The following is a 20,794-nucleotide window of genomic DNA, read 5'->3' as shown; positions in this document are numbered from 1 at the left end:
TATCCCGGGCTCGTTTTATTTTTACTTATTTATTTCGCTCCATCTCACTCAATGCTCTTTCCTCCCCAACCCCCCCCCCCCACAACCCCCCACCCCCACCCCAATTTCGCAGACCCGCTTGATCTCCGAGGGCCGCTATCGTGTGCCCATCAGCGCCCACTGCTGCCGCTGCATTGCACGGCCTTCTAACAACCACCGTTCAGCGGTCCCCGTTTCCGCGCTGCAAACACAGCGCGCGCCGCGTCCCGGCCGAGCCGACACATCGCTCCAGCTCCGGCGGATCAGAGCAGGGAAAAAAGCCCCCCCCCCCCACTTTGACTCACGACGTCACGGGCTCGGGGGGGGGGGCAGTTTCCTGCGAGCTGTCATTGCTCCTTTCCTCCCCGCAGGCAGCCAATCAAAAGAGGAGCTGCTGCAAGCGGCCGGGGAAGCGAAGGCGCGTCCACAATAGCCCGGAGAATAAGAGGATGGTCTAATAGCGGACGCCCCTTAAGCAGGTTGCTCGTTGGCGCCGCGCTGGACCTGCTGCTGGGTTCGCCATTTGCCTCGGGCAGGATGGCCGCGGTCGCCAGCGCGGAGGAGCCGGCTTCTTCTCTAGCACCAGATACCGTTAGAGCGGCGATGCTCGGAGCCGCCGGGCTGCTGCTGGCGTTGTGGTGGCTGTTGGGCCGCCAGACTCTGCAGCGCCTTCCACCTGGCCCCAAGCCCTGGCCCCTGGTGGGCAACTTTGCCTTCGCCCTGCTGCCCAAAAGACTGCAGGTCCTCGGGTTCTTACCGACCCGCAAGAAGGAAGGGAACTGCGACCGAGCCGAGGATGGAGGGCCGACGCCGATGCATGTGCTGCTTACCGGGCTGGCCAAAATGTACGGCAGCATCTTCCGAATGGACTTGGGCAGCCGCCACGTCATTGTGCTTAGCGACTTCGAAGCTGTCCGGGATGCGCTGGTCACTCAGGCCGAGGTCTTCAGCGATCGCCCCAGTATGCCCATGGTGGCCATGCTCACCGAGAAGAAGGGTAACGGGGCCGTGTGGGGCGGGCAGTGGGTTCGACAGGGCGCAGGCTCTTGCCCGGGGATGGGGGGCTGCAGGGCGGTCAGGAACCGGGTCTGGTGGGGCAAAAAGACTCCAACCGGAGAGATTACCCTGTCCTGAAGGCCCCTGCCCAGCCCTTAGTTTGGCACCTGTAATGAGGGAAAGGGATACCTTTACTCCTTCCCTAAAGCTGTTTTTATTTTGACCTGTGGGTGTGTCCCATTTGGTTTAGACACACCCAACAAATCATGGTTTCAAAATAAAGTAGCACAAATGTCTGTAGCCCCAGTTGAAACTGGAATCTTTTGATGCTCTCTCAGCCAGGTTGTTTTCTTGCAGAGGTTTCATTTCCCAAACTGGGTAATATCATCAGTGCTAGTAAGGAAATCAGTGCTAGTAAGGAAACTGGTGGCTTGCCCTGTCAGTGTTGGCGGGAGTGGTCTTGCTGGTTAATCTTGGGGTTAATCTCTGCTTATCTGGGTGTTGTGCAAGTGAGCAGGTGTTTAGGTCTTTTTCTTTTTTCTTTTCCTTTTTGATTGTCTCTTTTGAATAGTAGTAAGTGTTGTTTGTCTCTGTGTGCCTATTGATGGCGGATTTGTCTGAGTGTCAGGCTTCTAAGAATTCTTTAGTGTTTTGGGGCTTGGCTTGGTCTAGAATGTTTCCCAGTTGAAAACATGGTTAAATCTGTCTATGTGTTGTGAAATTAAGAAAATGTCATCACATCTTCTGACTGCTAGTTGATGTTCATGAAGACAGATAACCATATTTTCAACTGGAAAATGTTCTAGACTAAGCCAAGTCACAAAGGATTAGAAAATTCCTGTATATCATGAACTTAGACTATCACTTGGCACATAGCACCATCAATCGGCACATGCCAATCACTTGGCACTTAGGCCATCAATAGGCACAACATCCACACCCATTTAAAAGAAACAGCCAAAAAGACCACCCTAAACACCACTTTACCAGCAATCAACACCTGGATGATTAAGGCCAAGATTAACACTAGGCCAACAATGAATAAGTAAACAACACTCTAATCCGCCAGGCTGGGCTATCAATATAAAGATTTTAATTGGTTTTAAATTGGGTTTTTAAATTCGGGGTTTTATAATTTGGGCCTATTATTTAATAATTTTAATTATTTTTAAATATTGTCTGTCTTTGTGTTTTTAATTAGGCTGTACACTGCCCTGAGTCCTTCGGGAGAAGGGCGGTATAGAAATAAAATAAATAAATAAATAATCAAGAAACTACCAGCTCAGATAAGCAAACTAACAGTAAACAGCCCAGTTAGGAACTACCTAGTCCACTCCCACCAATACTGACAGAGCAAACCACTAGTATATAAAACGAGAGCAAACTTGATTTATTTACTACTACTGATGTTACCTAGTTTGGTAATTGAACGTTTGCAACAACTAAGTTTAGAGAGCACCAAGGACTCCACAGTTAGCACAATGTGTGAACTGAGTCTTAGGCTTCTATTATAGGCACACTTTTGAGGCAGTGAAAGATCAGACTTTTAACCAATTGAATTGCATAGTATGTAAATATTACAGCATTCTGCAGCATACTTACCACGAGGCAGAAACTGAGTAGGACTCGGATAAGCAAAGGCTTGCTAAAATGACCGAAATTAAAAGACTGGTGTAAATAAGGAGTTTTGGGCCACCTTTTCCAACTAACAAATTACATTAAAGGGTGTATGGATTTGTGATCTACAGTTCACTTAATCAGCTGCATAAAAGGGTTAGAGTTAGACTAATGCAGGATTCATCTTAAGTGTCCTTTTCTCCATACAGGTGTGGTGTTTGCGCCTTATAATCCAGTGTGGAAAAAACAAAGGAAGTTTTCCCACTCAACTCTCCGTCACTTTGGATTAGGAAAGCACAGTCTGGAGCCTAAAATCATTGAAGAATTTAAGTATGTGAAAGATGAGATCCTGAAACATGGAGAGGAGCAATTCAATCCTTTCCCTATTATTGGCAATGCAGTGTCCAATGTGATCTGCTCAATGGCCTTTGGTAGGCGCTTTGATTATGATGATGCTGAGTTCAAGAACATGCTAAATCTTATGTCACGTGCACTGGTGTTCAGTCTGAATAGTCAGGTACTGTTGGTCAACATTTGCCCATGGCTCTATTATCTTCCTTTTGGACCTTTCAGAGAATTCAGGCAGATTGTGCTGGATATCACAGCTTTCTTGAAAAACATCATTAAACAGCACAGGGAAAGCTTGGATGCCCAGCATCCCCGAGACTTCATTGATATGTATCTTGTGCATTCAGATGAAGAAAAGAAGATCAATGGGGAAAGTAGCTTTAATGAAGATTACCTGTTCTTCATTATTGGAGACCTTTTTATTGCAGGCACAGATACTACATCCAACACCCTACTCTGGAGCCTTCTTTACATGTCCCTTCACCCACAAGAGCAAAGTACGTGGCATTGGATTTTATCTACATTTCCTACTGAACCTACTTTGAAGTCAGTAATTCAAAGCTTTTCTATTTGGGTGGGCGGGCTGGACTTTCTGTGTGGGTGGGGTGGAGCCGGGCTTTTCAAAATGTTTTAAAAAATAAACAAGGAAAGGGAAAGAGAGCAGCATTTTTTGTTGGTTTTGCTGTCTTTCTTGGGGTGTGCTTCTTTAAAGGAAAGAAGGGAAAGTCTACGCAAGGAGCAGGAGAGCTGATCAGAGCCTCTTGGCAAAACCTCCTGCTTGGACTTGGAATAGGCAAGATATGTCTGTCAATGTATTGGGAATGACAATCCTATGTATGTGGTAGAATTAGGCATTATGTATGTTCCACAATGCAAAGAGACAAAGCTATTTAAAACGTTCTATAAAAGAGTAAACGAAACAATCTTTTCTCAGGATGGAGAAACGAAACAAAGCAATCTTCCAAAGACAGCTGTATTGGAACTGATGTTTTAAAGTTTGTTTCATTAATAATATGTTATTATTATACATAATAATTATATGCCAATTTAGGTTTTTCTCTCCTTGGGCAGTATAAATCCCTTAATCCCAACTAGATTCCCCCAGAGGGTCTGAAAATGGTGGCCCGACTGCTTCCCTAATATGATACCTCAGTTATATATATTCTTATTGACCTCAAGGAAGTTTCTCAACCTGGTGCTAAATAGTAAAATGTTTAAGGAAGATAAAAAGTTTCTTTGTTGTTCAAACAACCAAATGTTGGAGATTGTTCAGCCAACCAGGCAGAGTTACTGCCTCAAGAGAGGATTGGATTAAAAGTATATTCTAGGTCATTGTGTAAATAGGATTTGTCAAACAAATGGGATATGCTGGTATACTCGGATTAACTTTGAACTCATTTTTTTTTTAAAAAAGAATAAATAAAGCCAAAAAAATAACAAACAGGAAGAAAGAGAGACTGCAAATTCTCCCAAGGTGAGCTCATGATTCCTTTGTGAGGCTGTGGGATGGTAGGGTGCTGATGAGCTGAACCCATGAGGTAATAAGGATTTAGGATAGGAAATGCCACCTTGAAGGTGACTGTGGCTCCACCACCCTGAAGGAGCCTATTTATATCCAACTGTTCTCAACAGCTAAAGGCCAGTATGCAACCTATTTTGGGGGGAAGGTAGTACATTGGGGATTTAGCCGTAAGATGCTTTAAAAGAAATGGATTGTCTGAACTCTTTTTATTCAGAGTTCTGAATGGGGCCAAGATGGCATTTCTTTCGGGTTGATGACCTTGTTGGGGCCTCTATTGGGCGTGCATCATGTCCACGCTTGGACCCTCTGCGCATGCGCAGAAGGTCAAAAACAGATTACTTCCTGGTTAAAACCAGGAAGTAACAATGTCCAGGTGTGTGGGTGGAGCCTTGCGCTGCCTCCGCTACCGGTTCTCCGAACCACATGCCGCTATCTCTACCAGTTCGGCCAAACCGGTCCGAACTGGTAGCATTTCACCCCTGGCTGTAGGATTTGGTCATCTTCTCCCTGCTGCATTTTACCATCTACTTGAAAGTACTAAGGAATGTCATCTGCCAGTTTGAAGTGAAATATCCTTAATATGCAGATGATATTAATTATATATCACGGTTGCACTGTAGAAATCTCATCCCAATGTCTGAAGGCTGCTGGAGTCTGGATGGACAAACATGCTAAAACTGAATCCAAGCAAGAAGTTGCTGTTTGTTCATCACAGTATTTTTGTCTTTTCAAGTGGTATCTCTTGACATAAAAGTACTACTCTTGAGGTAGCAGGACTGCAACTTGGAGGCGTTTTTTGAGTCATACCTACTATTACATGCTTGGGTGGAAAGTGTGGCTTTTGCCGATTTTCACTGGTGCATTGCTTGCATCTTTTCTTGGGGCACAATGACCTTGCTGCAGTGACTTACACTATTATTGCCACTCATTTCTCTGATTCTTGGGCTGGTGTTGCTATGAGTATATAATACTTGTATTGCTACTCTTGAACTGACTCCCAATAGGTTTCCGGTTCTGGTCTAACTGATATTGTCTTTAATGATACCTCCAACTAGAGTTGGTGCATCCAATGTATTTCTTCTGAGGAAAAACTGCTAGTGTTGTCCCATGTGAAATATGAGGGTTAGGAGCTAGAAAAGGCAAAGGGTGTTTTTCACTAATGCCCCCTTTCTAATTCTAGAACAGCCTATTCTGAAAACAAGATCTAGCCCCCTCAGTGGATGTCTTTCAAAAGTTGGTTAAACAAAACTCTTCAAAAGTGATTTGGAGGAATAATAGGATGTCACCATCTTGCTTTGATTGCTGCTCTATGTTGCTTTTTAATATTTTATAGTGGATGTTTCAGTTTTTTGTGAAGGAGGGCTAAGTCTTGAGAAATGTAGTGAATAATTTAATGAATAAAAATAAATAAATATTTTTTTGCTAAAAACACAGCACACATAGTGACAGCAAATTGCTGGCTGAATGTGAAGTTTCCAAAAGATGCCCTAATTAATTCATGAGCCATGAGCCAAACTTCAAAAGAAATACAGTCATTTATTAGGAGCACCATTTTGGCAATATTTGGATGCAGTTAGAAATAATCCCACGTAGATTTACGATCCCTTATGACCCTGTCTCTCCCCTCCTCCCTGGCCATGTCATAAATCACATTGTCCAATTAACCACTTTGGCTGGCTGTGAAACCCAACACTCTCCTACGGATTGCGGTAAGAAAGCATCTGTGGAATATAGCTTCAGTTAGGGAAATCAATCAGCTCCATCAGTTCTCCCTCCCTCCTGCTCATTGCAACTTGAAAGCTTTGCAAGTTGACAATGAACAGCTTTCATGTTTCGTGTATTATTTATTCTCTGCCATCCTATCGAACGTTTTCACAAGTTCTGATATTGCAGTTAGCAGCAATTAGGAAAGTCTTCAGTAAATGAATATAAGATGTTCTAGAACAGGTTTAGACAACTTGCTTCTCTGTCTTTGCAGACCCTTCTGACCCTTCTTGCTGAAAATTGGTGGCCCCTTCTCCCCATCTTGGAGCATGAAATGCAGAAATAATGCAAACCCCAAAATAGATTTAACATTGTTTTAAAACCAAAACATTGCCCCTATATTCTTTTCTGCACTATGACTGGAAATTAGCTCACTTTCACTGTGCCATTTTAAGAGTTCCTCCATTCCAGGTAATAAAAAATACAAAACCTTAGACAAAAATATCCACAACAAAACAGTATTTTAACTTTTTTTTTTTTGTAAAAACATTCCATTCATTTAACTTTTTGGCTTATTTTTTTTTTCTAACACCTTTTAAGTATCCCAGTCCCATTTCTGGTTTAGGCAGAAGAGGGCAGTGTTTGACATATAGCTGGCATTAAAACTGTGCAAATAAGGTTTTTTTTCATAATTTATTTTGAAATACTTCATCATGGTATGAATATAAGAACTGTGCTGATATAGGCCTTAGGCCCATGTATTCCAGTGTTTTGTGTCTCACCATGGCCAGCTGGATATATTCAGGAAGCTTACAATCCTGTAAAAGTACTAATCTGTTAGCCCTCATTCTCTTTCTAATCTAGTTCCAAGTTTCTTTCTTGACTGATCACTATCAGCATAGTTCCATTAATGTATAGGTCAGTGATGGGGAACCTTTTCGGCACCAAGTGTGCATGCTCGTCTGGGCTGCAACCTGGAAGAGGAGCTGCCAAGGGCGCATGCGCGTGCCTGAAAATGAACTTCTGGTTTCCGGCGCGCACATGTGTGCGCCGGCCAGCTATACTTCCGGGTTTCTGGCGTGCATGCGTGTGCGATGATCAGCTGGCCGGTGCGCATGCTCACGCAGGAAAACGGAAGACAGGCTCTTCCAGTTTCCAGCACTGCGGCACGCAAAAAGGCCAGCTGATCATCACACGCGCATGCATGCCAGAAACCTGGAAAAGGAATTGGCGCCACCGCGCGTGCCAGGCGACATGGCTCTGTGTGCCACTTAGGGCATGCATGCCATTGGTTCGCCATCACGGATATAGGTGAAACGGGGGAATTTTTATGCCAACATACATAATTTTATCCATTTATATTATACTACATTTGAAGACTAAAATCCTATGGCATTTCTGGACTCCTACATAAATGGATAGCTGCCTTCCTGTCAAACAGACAAGAAGTGGTCAAAATAGGAAGCGCTCTATCAAATCCTGTACATGTTAATAGTGATGTTCCCCAAGGCAGTGTTTTAGGTCCAACACTTCATAATTTACATAAATGACCTTTGCGATCATATTAAAAGCAACTGTGAATATGACTTCAGTAACAGAGTGGTCAATGCCTGGAATGTACTACCTGACTCTGTAGTTTCTTTCCCAAATCCCCAAAACTTTAACCTTAAACTGTCTACTGTTGACCTCACCTCATTCCTAAGAGGTCTGTAAGGGGCATGCATAAGTGCACCAGCGTGCTTACTGTCCCTGTTCTAATATTCCTTTTTACTTACTCTTTTCATATATCCAAATTATGTTCATACTTTTACCTGTTGACAAAATAAAATAAAATAATAAAATAAATAAAATAATAAAATAAAATAAAATAATAAAATTAAATTAAATTAAATAATTAAATTAAATTATTAAATTAAATTAAATTAAATTAAATTAAATTAAATTAAATTAAATTAAATTATTAAATTAAATTAAATTTAAATTAAATTAAATTAAATTAAATTAAATTATTAAATTAAATTAAATTAAATTAAATTAAATTAAAAAATTAAATTAAATTAAAAAATTAAATTAAATTAAATTAAATTAAATTAAATTAAATTAAATTAAATTAAATTAAATTAAATTAAATTAAATTAAATTATTAAATTAAATTGTAAGTAAGTAAGTAAGACATTTTCCCCAGTTAGGAGAGAGACGTTCAGGGCAATCCACAGCCGTTTTTTGGTATGTCGACCCTGAACGTTTTGATAACATCAGCAGGCATAACTCCTTAACTACTCAAATCTTAATTTCAAATTGTTTACTTACAAAAAAAAAAAAAAGCTAAGATCCTAATAATGATCTCTTGGGGACAGTACTTTACATATCCGAATCAAGGAGAGAATTGCCTTTTTATTCCTACTTTCTATTTCCTATATGTGCAAAATACTTTCAAAATACTAAAACACATCTAAAACTAACCAGTGTACAGATTTTCATGGCAAAGGAGACAAATGCAAGATTAAAGGGACTCTCATCGAGAGTCATTCTTCTGGACCTGTATCATGAAAGTCTCTCTCTATATCCAATAACCCTCCTCCTCCTTCATTAGACTGCAGATGAACCAGTTCTCTGCCCACCCAAAACATTCATTTTACTATTTATTTATTTTGCATAGGAAAGGTTCAAGAAGAAATTGAATTGGTCATTGGGTGCAACAGACCTCCTACCCTGGCTGATAAGGCGCACATGCCCTTTACAGAAGCAACTATTATGGAAATTCAAAGGATGACAGTGGTTGTCCCTCTTTCTATTCCTCGAATGGCCTCAGAAACTACTGGTCAGTATTGAAGAATAGATATGCTGGTCAGCTTGACAATGCTGTTCTTTCCTGCTGTAAGTTCATTTGGCTGAGGAACAATACATTCCTCATGGAATGTACATGGAAACTTGAAAAACTGAAATGAGCAACATTCAGTTCTGTTTGTTGTTACAAATTCCAGGGTATCAAAATACCTTGGAATTCCTTTAACCTGTTGAACTAGGACAAGGGATACCCAAATACAAGTCTTTCTTTCAATGTAGACATTTACAGGTAATTCTGGGCCAATCACTCTTTAGTTCAACCATTTCATACATTGGTGGGTTTCACTTACTTTGCTACTGATTTGCTCGCACGAGTGCCACTTCTGCGCATGCACAGAAGCTTCTGCGCATGCACAGAGTGTATTTGATGATGTCCGGGTGGATAGGCAGAGCCTCCCACTGCTGCTGCTACAGATTCACCCGAACCGGGGCGAACAGGTAGCAACCCACCACTGATTTCAGAGTGTTGTTGTTATGGGTAAAAACTAAAGGAGGGAATACTATGCTTAGTACCTTAAGATTCTAATGAAAAGTAGGATATTAATCTAACAATTACAATAACTTGCTCTTCCTTTAATTTTTACAGTGGGCATTCTTTATTTAATTGTTGTAAATACTTAATTTTCTTGTTCTATCACCTTAGGAATTATAATTTAGTGGTAACTTGGGGGGTTACAGGGGTGGGTGGAAGCAAATGAGGACTAAAGCTGATTTGGATTGCCTGCTATAGCTGAAAGCATATTTCAAGAAGCTGTAATATTTACAAAAAGTTTGGCATTTATGTTTATGATCTTATGGTTTGATTAGTCTCCCTTACATTTACATTTCTCTTCCACAAACACTCATATATATGTATCTGCATTCCTTTAATATCAAACAACCATTTTAATTAGGCAAAATAACATTCATCCAGATCAGTTTTTAATGTCTGTTGATTTCAGTAAATAAGGGCTATAAAGGAGGAAAGCAATTCTATAGAAAATTGCTTCAGTTTTGATATTTCTAGTTATGAATTGGTACCGTGTTTCCCCTATCCCGAAAGTAAGCTTGATTTTATGTGTGCCCCTAATATAAGCCCTACCCCAAAAATAAGGCCTAGTTAAGACTTGGCCCACTCTGTCCCACTGTCTGGTTGTATGAGATGAGGCAAGTTGCATGCGTAAAAATCAAGCTAGGGTGAGGGGGGGGGCTTCCCCACGCACCCGCTTACCTTAGGACCGTTGCATCCAGGCTTCCCACGCCTTGACACCTGTAGCACTGCTGCCCAACTTCTGTGACCGCTTGTGACCGGACGCCACATGGCACATCAAGCCAGTGCCACTTGTGGCAGGAAACAGCGTGGCACATTACTCTGGTGCTGCCACTCGCACAGTGACGCAACATGCCACGTGGAAAAACTCAGGCAGTGGCGCAACAGGTGTTGGGATGTGGGAGGCATGGCTGTGGCATTCCTAGCCACCTTGAGTCTTTGGAGAAAGGCGGCATACAAGTTAAATAAATAAATAAATAAATAAATAAATAAATAAATAAGTAAGTAAGTAAGTAAGTAAGTAAGTAAGTAAGTAAGTAAGTAAGTAAGTAAGTAAAACATCCCCTAAAAATAAGACCTGGTGCTTATTTTGGGGCCCAAAAGAAAATAAGAGCTGGTTTTATTTTCGGGGAAACACGGGTATTTTATTGGTGAGCTGTATATTTTGATCTGAACTTTATTCTTTCTCCTTTCAGAGCTTCAGGGATACATTATTCCAAAGGGCAGCATAATCATTCCTAACTTATGGTCCGTGCACAGAGATCCCAACAAATGGGAAAACCCAAATGATTTTTGCCCTGCAAGATTTCTGGATGAGAACGGCCAGCTCCTCAAAAAAGAAACATTTATTCCTTTTGGAATTGGTAATTCAATTGTTTAGAGTAAAGATTATGTCAACATTAATGTGATAGAACTTTAAATCACCTACTTACCATATTTTTCGGAGTATAAAATGCACTGGATTATAAGACGCAGCTTAGTTTTTGGGGAGGAAAATAGGAAAAAAAAAATGCCTACCAGATATTCATCTGGCTAGCGTCCTTAGTCTCGTTAGCTTCAGCACATTAGTTTGCTGGTTTTTTTATCCCCTGCTTGGGGATAAAAAACAGCTTCTAAAGCACAATCGATCTTTGGACAGAGAAGCAATGAGAAAAGCAGGCAAACCACGGAGATTGTTTCACTCGCTAGCGCCTCCTTAGGGCTGAAAAAAACCTTCACAACTGAGAGTCGGAGGGAGCAGGCAAAGCAGGGAAGATCGCTTCACTGAAAAGGCTTCTAAAGCACAGTTGAGAGTCGGAGGTAGATCGCTTCACTCGCTAGTGCCTCATTAGGGCTGGAAAAAAGCTTTGAAAAAGCTACATTTGGAGTATAAGACGCACCCAAATTTTCAGCCTCTTTTAGGAGGGAAAAAATGCGTCTTATACCCCCAAAAATACGGTATTTGTAGTAGACACTGCAAAGGCACCTTTTGGGGTGAGAAGTAACCATTTTGCCAGGCATGAAAAGGTCGACATGTGAAGGTTCAATTTAACTGATTTATTGCTCACACATGTTATACTGTATAATATGTGTGAGCAATAAATCAGTTAAATTGAATTGTGAAAAATCATTTTTGTCTCCCCGTAATCCTTTTTCTTGTTTTTGTTTTCTTTTTAAAGGCAAACGTGTGTGCATGGGAGAACAGCTTGCCAAGATGGAGCTTTTCTTGATGTTTGTGAGCCTTTTGCAAAGTTTCACTTTTATATACCCTGAGGACTTAAAGAAACCACCAATGGAAGGAAGATTCGGCCTGACGTTAGCTCCCTTTCCATTTAAACTTATTGCCTTAAAGAGATGAGGAAACTTCCAAGAAAAATGCTGCATGATTTTCATGTTACTATATGAAATTCAGGGCTTTAAATGAAACGTTCTTCACCAAAAGCTAGTCATTAGCCCAAACAGGCTAGGGAATTTTCAGCCCATGGGGCATCCAAAAATTATCAAGCACTTTCTTCTTCGCTTGGGCTGTCCCCCACTTGATACGCTGAAACTCTTCAACTATAGAAACAAACTGAAGTATGTTGACCCCAAGAGCTGCAGAGTAACAAGAGAAAATTGGGGCAGCCACATGTAAGGGAACCATTAAATGGTGTTAAATGCCTTTTTATAGTAGATAAAAAGCAAAGGAAAATATTGGAAATCTAATTTGCACACGACAATAGACAAAAGCCAAAAAAATAAATAAATCAGAAAGCACTTTATGTATTTGGAACTTTTAAAAAAGACATAGTTAAAGATGCTTAACAGGTTATTTTAAAAACTTAAGCGGCATTGCAAACTGTCTTAAAAACCAGAGTCTGTTGGGGAGTCTTGGGTGTGTGTCTTCTATTGGATAAGTCTGGCTTGTCTTCACTTTCAGCAGTAAATCAAGAAAAAAAAAATAGCTGTCCTGCACATGCAAATGTTAGTTCAATCCTCGGGCTGACTCCTTTTACGTGCTCCAGGGAGGCTGCTTAAAAAAAAAAGTGTAAAGCCTCAAACATACATAGATGTGTTCAATTAAATGAATGTTCCATCCTTGTTTTAATAATGAAGGCAAAATTTACTTTTAAAAGATGATGGAAATGGAATGAGATTTCAGGGTGATGCAGAATGATGTTATTGATTCTAAGGGACCATCTTTGTGTCCAAACTACTGTTCCTTTGTGTTAATCAAGAAAAGCAAAACAGTGAGTGGACTTCCACAATTCAATTTTTAATATGTATTTCTTGAGATTTATCTCAGGGCAGTTCTGTTCATTGTTTGCTAAAAGCAAATTTTTGTTGGCACAATTTAGGTAATTTCTCAACTGTTCACATTCTGAGTTTCTGGCAGATTTCAGAAACTGATTTAAGCAGCAAGCCACCCATAACATCTATGTTGAAAATGTGTAATACGTAGTTTAAATGCCATAGGAAGTGGCATTAGCATGGTCAAACTGTAACTGCTTCAGGAAAGCATAGGAAATACAATGATAAATATCTAAAAATAGGATTTTATTGGGCTGTACTTGTCTCTAGCACTTTAGTGCTCTTACCATTTGTATTGGAGAACAGTCTTGACCAGTTATAATTGTGGTCTTGGCATGAACTATTCATAAAATAATTCAATTGACAAATATTTGAGTTTGAATTTTGGGACATAACATTTAATTTAAAAAGGCCTTTAGAAATGAAAGATAGATAGGAATGCAACTCTTTTTTTAAAAAAGGTTTTTATTAATTTTTCAATAAACACGAAACCACAAACGTAGAAAACAAAAATACATGCAAAAACAGAAAAAAAAGAATGCAAGAGATACACAAGAGAAAAAAGAAAGAAAGAGAAAGAAAGAAAAGGAAAGAGGAAAAAAGAAAGAAAAAAAGGAAAAGAAAAAGAATTTTTTTTCAGAACTGTGTCCATTTGCAAACCTTATCCCTATAGAATACTTATAGTCTATATATTTTACTTCATCAAATTTTGTTATGTCTGTTTGTTATGTCTGTTATGTTTCATCTTTCTCTTTTTCATCCATTCGTACCATTTTTCCCATGATACATAGTACTCAGAGTCTGTCATATTTTTTTTAATTTTCTTGCCAAATTGGCATTAAAGCCTCTTTGTGGTGAAAAAAATATGAATGGGATTTATTTTCTTTATCCCATAGAAAGGCATGCCACCCTTTTTGTAAATTATGCTCTTCCAATATAAGTAATCTTTTATTTCTTAAGTTTGTCCACGCCTTAATCCAGGTTAGAATTGCTGCTTTATAATAGAGTCGCCAATCTGGTCTACGGAGCCCTAGACCACCTCTGCTTCTGCTATCTTAGAGGTCTGTTAGTTTTATTTGTGGTTTTCTGCCAGCCCATATAAATTTCAGTGTAATTTGATTCAGTTCTATAAAGAATTTCCTATCTAATTTTATGGGTATGGTCTGGAAAAGATATAACAGTTTTGGCAGAACATTCATTTTGATGGCTGCGATTCTGCCCAACATAGATATTCGTAGTGCACCCCATCTTTCTAAATCCAATTTTATTTGCTGTATAAGTTTTGTATAATTATCCTCTTATTGAAGAGCACCTCGCAGTCAACCATATTCCTAAATATTTAATTTTTTAGCGCTTTGTAGTCCCAATTTCCCTTCTAATTCTTTTTCTTGTTGTTCTGTCATATTTTTGACTATTATTTTTATTTTATTTATTTAATTAGTTTGATTTATATGCCACCCTTCTCCGGAGGCTCAGGGCGGCTTACAATGCTTTTAAGCAATAGCCTTCATACTTTTGTATACCTGCTTAGTAGGGCTTTTGACCCCCCCTAATCGGTGTTCTATTTGTCTTGTTGATTTTAAGGCCGGATATCTCTCCATATTTTTCTATCTCCTTTATTAATATCGGGTCTGTCTCTCTTGGATCCTCAATAAAAAACACCAAATCATCTGCGAATGCTTTTAATTTATATTCTTCTTTCTTAATTTTGGTCCCCTTAATCTCTGTATTTGCCCAAATCTTTCTCAAAAGTGATTCCAATATCAAAATAAAAAGATGATAATGGGCATCCTTGGCGAACTCTTTTTTATCTCAAATGATTTTGTAATTTCTCCATTAATTATAATATTTGCTTTTTGGGTGGAATAAATTGTTTCAATCATCTGTTCAAATTTAGTACCAAATTTCATTTCTTTAATTAGTTTTATCATGTACGTCCAATTGAAATTATCGAAATCCAGAAAAACAAGGGCTACTTGCTTCTCTGGATGTGCCTCGTAATATTCTAATATTGTTGTGGCCCATCAGCAGCCTGTGCAGTTAATAGCTGATTCCAACAGCGAGGAGGCTGGTGTGGTGCTGCGCCAGCAGCCTGTGCATTTAGCACTCGAGTCGGACAATAAGGAGGCTGGAGAAGATGTGGTGCCAGAGGTGGGGATTCAGCCAGGGCCTTCAGAACCTTCAGAAGCTCCCATAAATGAAGAGGAAGAAGAGGAGGAGCCTCTTCTCGATGCACGAGCTCGCAGAGCTGTGAAAAGGCAGGAGTGGCTCTTCAGGAGGAGGTCTCCTCGAGAGTAAGGCTTGGGACTAATTGGCCACTCCCCTAAGGCATATTATATCTACATTCTGTCTCATTCATTTTGAAAGTATCTTTTTCCTTTTTGTCTGATCATTCAGTCCATTTATGTTTATTGATAGAAGTTCGGTTTTTTTCTCTATTTTCTTATTTATCTGCCGGTCTCTGATTTCTGGTTGCCCTAGGAGTTCTTTTTGGTCTGATCCCAGTTTCTTTTCCTTCATCTCGGTTTTCCATTGTCACTCTAGTTCTTTCTTCCATTTTCTCACTTCCAAATCCTTGTGTTTGTTCTTCTGTACTAACCACCTCCAATTGCTCTCTGCTGCTTGAGCTTTCCTTCACCCCTGTCAATTGATCAAATAATTCTTGGGCTTTGTCCAGGTTATCAATTTTAATTTTTTTCCCCTGCCAAGTTATTATCATTCCTTCTGGGATGATCCACCTAAATAGAATTCTTTTTGTATTCAGAAGTAATGCCAGGAACCTATAGTCCCTCCTTTGTTCTCGTATCCGTCTAGGAATCTGTTTTAGTGTTATGATTTCTGTCCCGTTATAGAATATTGGTTCTTCTTTTGTAGTTTTATATACATCCTCCCAGATCTTTTTGCATGCAAATCTAATATGTACCTCTCTTAGGAAGTGATGGCGACTTGCATAGTTAGTTTGAGCTTGATATATTTCATCAAGTTTGTTCCTAATCTCTTATCTCTCTGCAGAGCTTCAGCAATCAGTTCCGCCATTATCTCCCCTAGATTCTCTTCTTTTATTTCAACTACATTCTGAAACCTCAAATAGAAGGCGGCTCAGTCCATCTCAAGATCTATCAGGGAATTTTCCAAATCCTTATTTGCCAGCATAAGTTTTTGATCTACCTGTTCTAATTTTTTTTCCGTTTGTTCTGTTTTGATTTCGACTGATTTAATTCTTTGTTCATTTTTTTGTATTGCCTGTTGAATTGAATCCATTTTGGTGTCTAATGTTTGTATATCCAATTTCAGGTCACCATGATTTTTAACCATTATCTCTTGCATTTTCATCATGGTGTCCTGTATTGTGACTAATGTAGATTGCATCATTTGAACTGATAAGTTAGTATTAGGTTTTTCTGCCAGGAGCATCATATCTATTGTTTTCTGGTTTGATGGGGAGGCCATCGCCACCGTCGGATTTGATGCCGCCCTTTTCCCTGCTCTTAGGGTTGTGGTGGTAATGGTAATCATTTCTTTTAAGATTTTACTTTGTTCTCCCAGAATATTGTAAATTTTTGCCCAAATTACCATCCACTGTTGTCATTGAGTTGCTTACCTATTTTTTTTATAATCTATGTGTATTTTACGCTCTATTTTCTATTTCTATTGTAATATCCTTAATTACTTACCATATTTTTTGGAGTATAAGATGCACCTTTTTCCCCCCTAAAAGGGGGTGACAATTTAGGTGTGTGTTATACACCGAATGTAGCCCCGCCTGCCCGCTGGCTCCCACCCTTTGGCCTCTGCTTCGCAGCAGTTACCTCCTTGCAAGCAAACAGCAAGAAAAAACAGCTCCTTCCAGCTTCAGCACAGCCTAATTAGCACAAGTTGATTGGATGGGCCTCCCGACTGTCAGCTGATTGGCTCTCAGCTGATTTGCGCAGGGCTCTGCTGCTTGCTGCAAGACGTAAATTGCTGGAGTAGATTTTTTTTTTCCTTGTGCTAATCAAGCTATGCTGAAAAGGAAAATGAAAATAAAGCAGGCTGTTTGCTGTTTGCTGCAACAAGGCAAAATTGCTCAGAGGCAGAGGGAGATTTCTTTTTCTTCTTTTCCTCACCAAAAAAGGTAGGTGTGTCTTATACTCCGGTGCGTCTTATACTCCGAAAAATACGGTAATCAGATTTTACACTTATAAATCAATAACCCAGCATAGAGATACAGTACGATATAATTACAATCCAGTTACAAATTAATTGCTTAGTTAATTACTTATAGTAAGTTGAATTATATTATATGAATATAATTAATATAATAGGTATTCCTACTCCTAAGTATTTAGTTTACAAGGATTTATAAAAGTATATAAAAGTTTATAACTATTTCACTATTGAATCTGATTTCATCACCATGATCTAAATAATCAATAATTATTAATTTATGTGAAAGACTCCCTTATCTTTTCCCAATTCCTGTTTTCATACAGAGACATGAGGATGCACTTAGACATGTTTGAAGAGAACTTTATTTTGTAACGTTTTAATTAACTGCATTTTAAAAGAGAGAAATTTTCCTTGGTGAGGTAAGGTAGCTATTCCTTTTCCCGCATGTTATCCTAATTAAAAAAAAAATCATACTGCCAAAATTTGGGGCTTGTACTTTTTGATGGAAAATCAAAAGTAATTCCAATTGAACATGGCGGGTTTTCATTCATTTTCAGTTGAGAGAGAACCTGAATTAATGGATCAGCAGGTTTGATGAACAGACTCAACCATTTTTCGCTTACCTGTGGTTTATTGCATGAACAATATTTAACTGGTTCATACAATAGTGTTAAAAATTAAACAAAGGGCATTCTGATATAGTGTAATATGAATTACCGTAACTCGCAGAATGAATTATCCTTTAAAAAGGAAACTTGGCCATCTTCGACAATCCTTATCCTTCAATTGCACTGCTAACATTTAGACGAGTACTGCTATGGCAGATAATCTTATGAGGCAAAATACAACCGATCCTTGGTATGGCATGTGTGTCCTTTTGTAATGAAGCAATCTTTTACTGAAGCATTTTATAATTTTGTCAGATTCCAAAGGTCTGTATTTCTGCATTTTAGAAGGCATTAAGGGCCTGTAAAAGAGCTGGGTATATTAGTTGCCTATACCTTGCTAATGTTTATATTGTCTAATGTTGTTTTTGAAATGAATGCCTTGTTTAGAATTTTAGGATGAGAATGTAAAATCCAAGATCTGAAATAATAAGATTGCTTTTTTTTTAAAGGTGCCTATATTTAGACACAGTGTGAAATATGTTCATCTAAATAAAGTTTTAGATAAATAAAATATTTGTCTAAATAAAGTTTTGTTTTTAAAAACTGACTATTAAGAAGACAATTTTGATTTAAAACACGTTCTCCTGTGGGTATTAAAAATATAACAAATTTTTTTTACTAGCTTTCCTCAATTGCTATTCAAATGCTTGGGAGTACAAAATATCTGCAAAATCTTAGGTTGGTGAGAATTATATTACAGATATCCTTTTTTATGTACCTCCATGTTTTCTTCCGGTGTTCTTTCTATTTCTGGCTGATTTGACACTACTGTAATGATCTTTCTCCAAGTATTCTTGGCAACTGTAGTTTTCTATGTAAAAATTCTTAATTCAAATGATTTCTTTAAATTGAACCATATATAGGTAAAACTATTGTAAAATGGGTATATTTTTCCTATATTGTCTAAACTAATTATAATTTCAAACAATGTATGTTATGCCTCAGTGGGTTATGTAAATGCAGCCAACTACTGGTAAGTTAACAAATCAGTGGCACAATGCAATGGGTGAGCTAAACTCACCAGCCTTTAGAAAGTGAAGCGGGCAATAAATCAACACTGCACACATATTTATATTTAGTATATGTGTAAGCCATATGTGCCAAGCAAAATTACTGTCATATAAAATGGGTTTTCAAACTTTTCAGGCCAGAGAACCTGTTACAGCAGTTAAATAAATACCGGTAAATCCTGGAGCCCTGAAAGAGACAAAGCTGTGATGAGAATTAACTCTGAAATTTTTTTTGCGTTTAGTTTCTGGTGAATGTTCAGGTTTGACAGGACCAATTTGAAAATCCCTGAAATATGGAACAAAGATTCTTATGTTAACAGATACATTCTGAAGCCTTTGTTTAGGAAATGAGAGTTACCAAATACTGAATTATTTACCTAATTGCTTTTTTTATAAATGTAAAATTTACTGAAATTTATACTCTTCTATAATCTGAATCTTTGTGCTCTTAAATGCCAGCAATTAATTTTTCTTTTGGAGGGAAATACAGTGAAATCATGTGGTGTTTTTATTGTAGTAAAAGCCTACATCATTAAATACACGTAATGTTTTTAAAAAAGCAAAAGTGACAATGATCAGGAAGTTGAAATCCAAGAACCTTGATACCGGTAAACTGAGGACCCAGACTGTTGGGGGGCAATATGCTGGGTCTGTAAACCACTTAAAGGTAAAGGTTCCCCTCGCACATATGTGCTAGTCATTCCCGACTCTAGGAGGCGGTGCTCATCTCTGTTTCAAAGCCGAAGAGCCAGCGCTGTCCGAAGATATCTCCGTGGTCATGTGGCCGGCATGACTCAACACCAAAGATGCACGGAATGGAAAGGAAAGATGGTCCCTATTTTTCTACTTGCATTTTTTAAGTGCTTTCGAACTGCTAGGTTGGCAGAAGTTGGGACAAGTAACAGGAGCTCACCCCATTATGCAGCACTAGGCATTGAACCGCTGAACTGCCGACCTTTTGATTGACAAGCTCAGCCACCGAGCACTGTTAAGCACTGTGAAACAGTATATAAATCTAAGTGCTATTGCTATTAAACAAGAGGAAGTTGACAAAATAGGTTTAAGCTTCGGCTATTTCAAGAGCTGTTCAAAATAAGTATTAAACATTCAGAAAAACCGTGGGGGAAAAATAGAGCTCAATGGAATTCAAACCATGTCTAAACCACATTATAATCCGATTTGTAGAATTATATTGCAGATACACAAACTCAACCACGGTCTTAACTAGATGAAAGCATCAGACATTGTTTCCACTACACCAGGAGTCTGCAACCTTAAACACTCGAAGAGTCATTTGGACCCCTTTCCCACAGAAAAGAAAACACCGGGAGCCACAAAACCCTTTCCACACCTGCCTATTTCTTGAGCGGCCACAAAACTAGCATATGTAGTTGCATTAAACGTTGTGTTTTCTTCTGAAACTTTTCTTTTCTTGGATTTATCCATGGTTGGCCTAACCTGGGGTTTAAAAGCTCAATAAATCGTGTGCTGGTGGGTGTCGCACATTGCTTGTTGTGACACATATTTTGAGTGACAGCCACAGCAGAAGGGTGAAAGAGCCACATGTGGCTCCAGAGCCGCAGGTTGCTGACCCCTGCACTACACTTTCTGATAATGGCCCCCACGCCTTGAAAAACAAATGGTGAAATCTTAGCCCTAAGCAAAATCCTGGCAATATCTGGAGGTGATTCTCCAACGTCTCTCAACCTTGGCGACTTGAAGAGATGTGGACTTCCAGCTCCCAAAAAGAAGAATTCTGGGAAGTTGAAGTCGCCAAAGGTTGAGAAACAATAAGGTGCACGAAGGAGAAGGCCTCGCAGTTCAAAAGCATGAGGTTTTTTTTTGCTGGCGAATGAAGTCTTGACAACCGACGGAGTCTGGCAAAACAAGGCGGCTCCAAAGAACCACCCAAAGCGCCGCAGAGAAAAAAGAGGGCCGAGGCCATCCAGCAGCTAACCTAGCCAACCTCCGCCTTCCTGACTAAAGGCAAATGGGAGGAGCGGGTAGGAAGCTCGGCCTTCTGGGGTCGGCAGCATCGCGCTGGATTTGTCGGCGCTGGCCCGCCCATCCTCGGCTGCCTCTAGGGCCAGCGACGCCCCCGCCGCTGCCTCCTCTT

At 39.4% G+C, this 20,794-nt stretch overlaps 1 protein-coding gene across 1 annotated transcript; it reads left to right on the top strand.

Annotated features, from left to right (window-relative positions):
- Window positions 1-555: 555 nt before the first annotated feature.
- Window positions 556-11,919, top strand: CYP2U1 (cytochrome P450 family 2 subfamily U member 1). Its single transcript, XM_070948722.1, has 5 exons — window positions 556-1,015; window positions 2,841-3,476; window positions 8,865-9,026; window positions 10,778-10,945; window positions 11,741-11,919. Exons 1-5 carry the CDS (start codon window positions 556-558, stop codon window positions 11,917-11,919), a joined length of 1,605 nt encoding a protein of 534 aa, XP_070804823.1.
- The last annotated feature ends 8,875 nt before the right edge of the window (window positions 11,920-20,794 follow it).

This window comes from Pituophis catenifer, unplaced genomic scaffold (assembly GCF_029215685.1).
Source record: "Pituophis catenifer annectens isolate HBS135680 unplaced genomic scaffold, rPitCat1.0.hap2 SCAF_8, whole genome shotgun sequence".
NCBI classification, from domain to species: Eukaryota; Metazoa; Chordata; class Lepidosauria; order Squamata; family Colubridae; genus Pituophis; species Pituophis catenifer.
The sequence above is the reverse complement of the archived record's forward strand: the minus strand, read 5'-3'. Positions and strand labels throughout refer to the sequence as shown.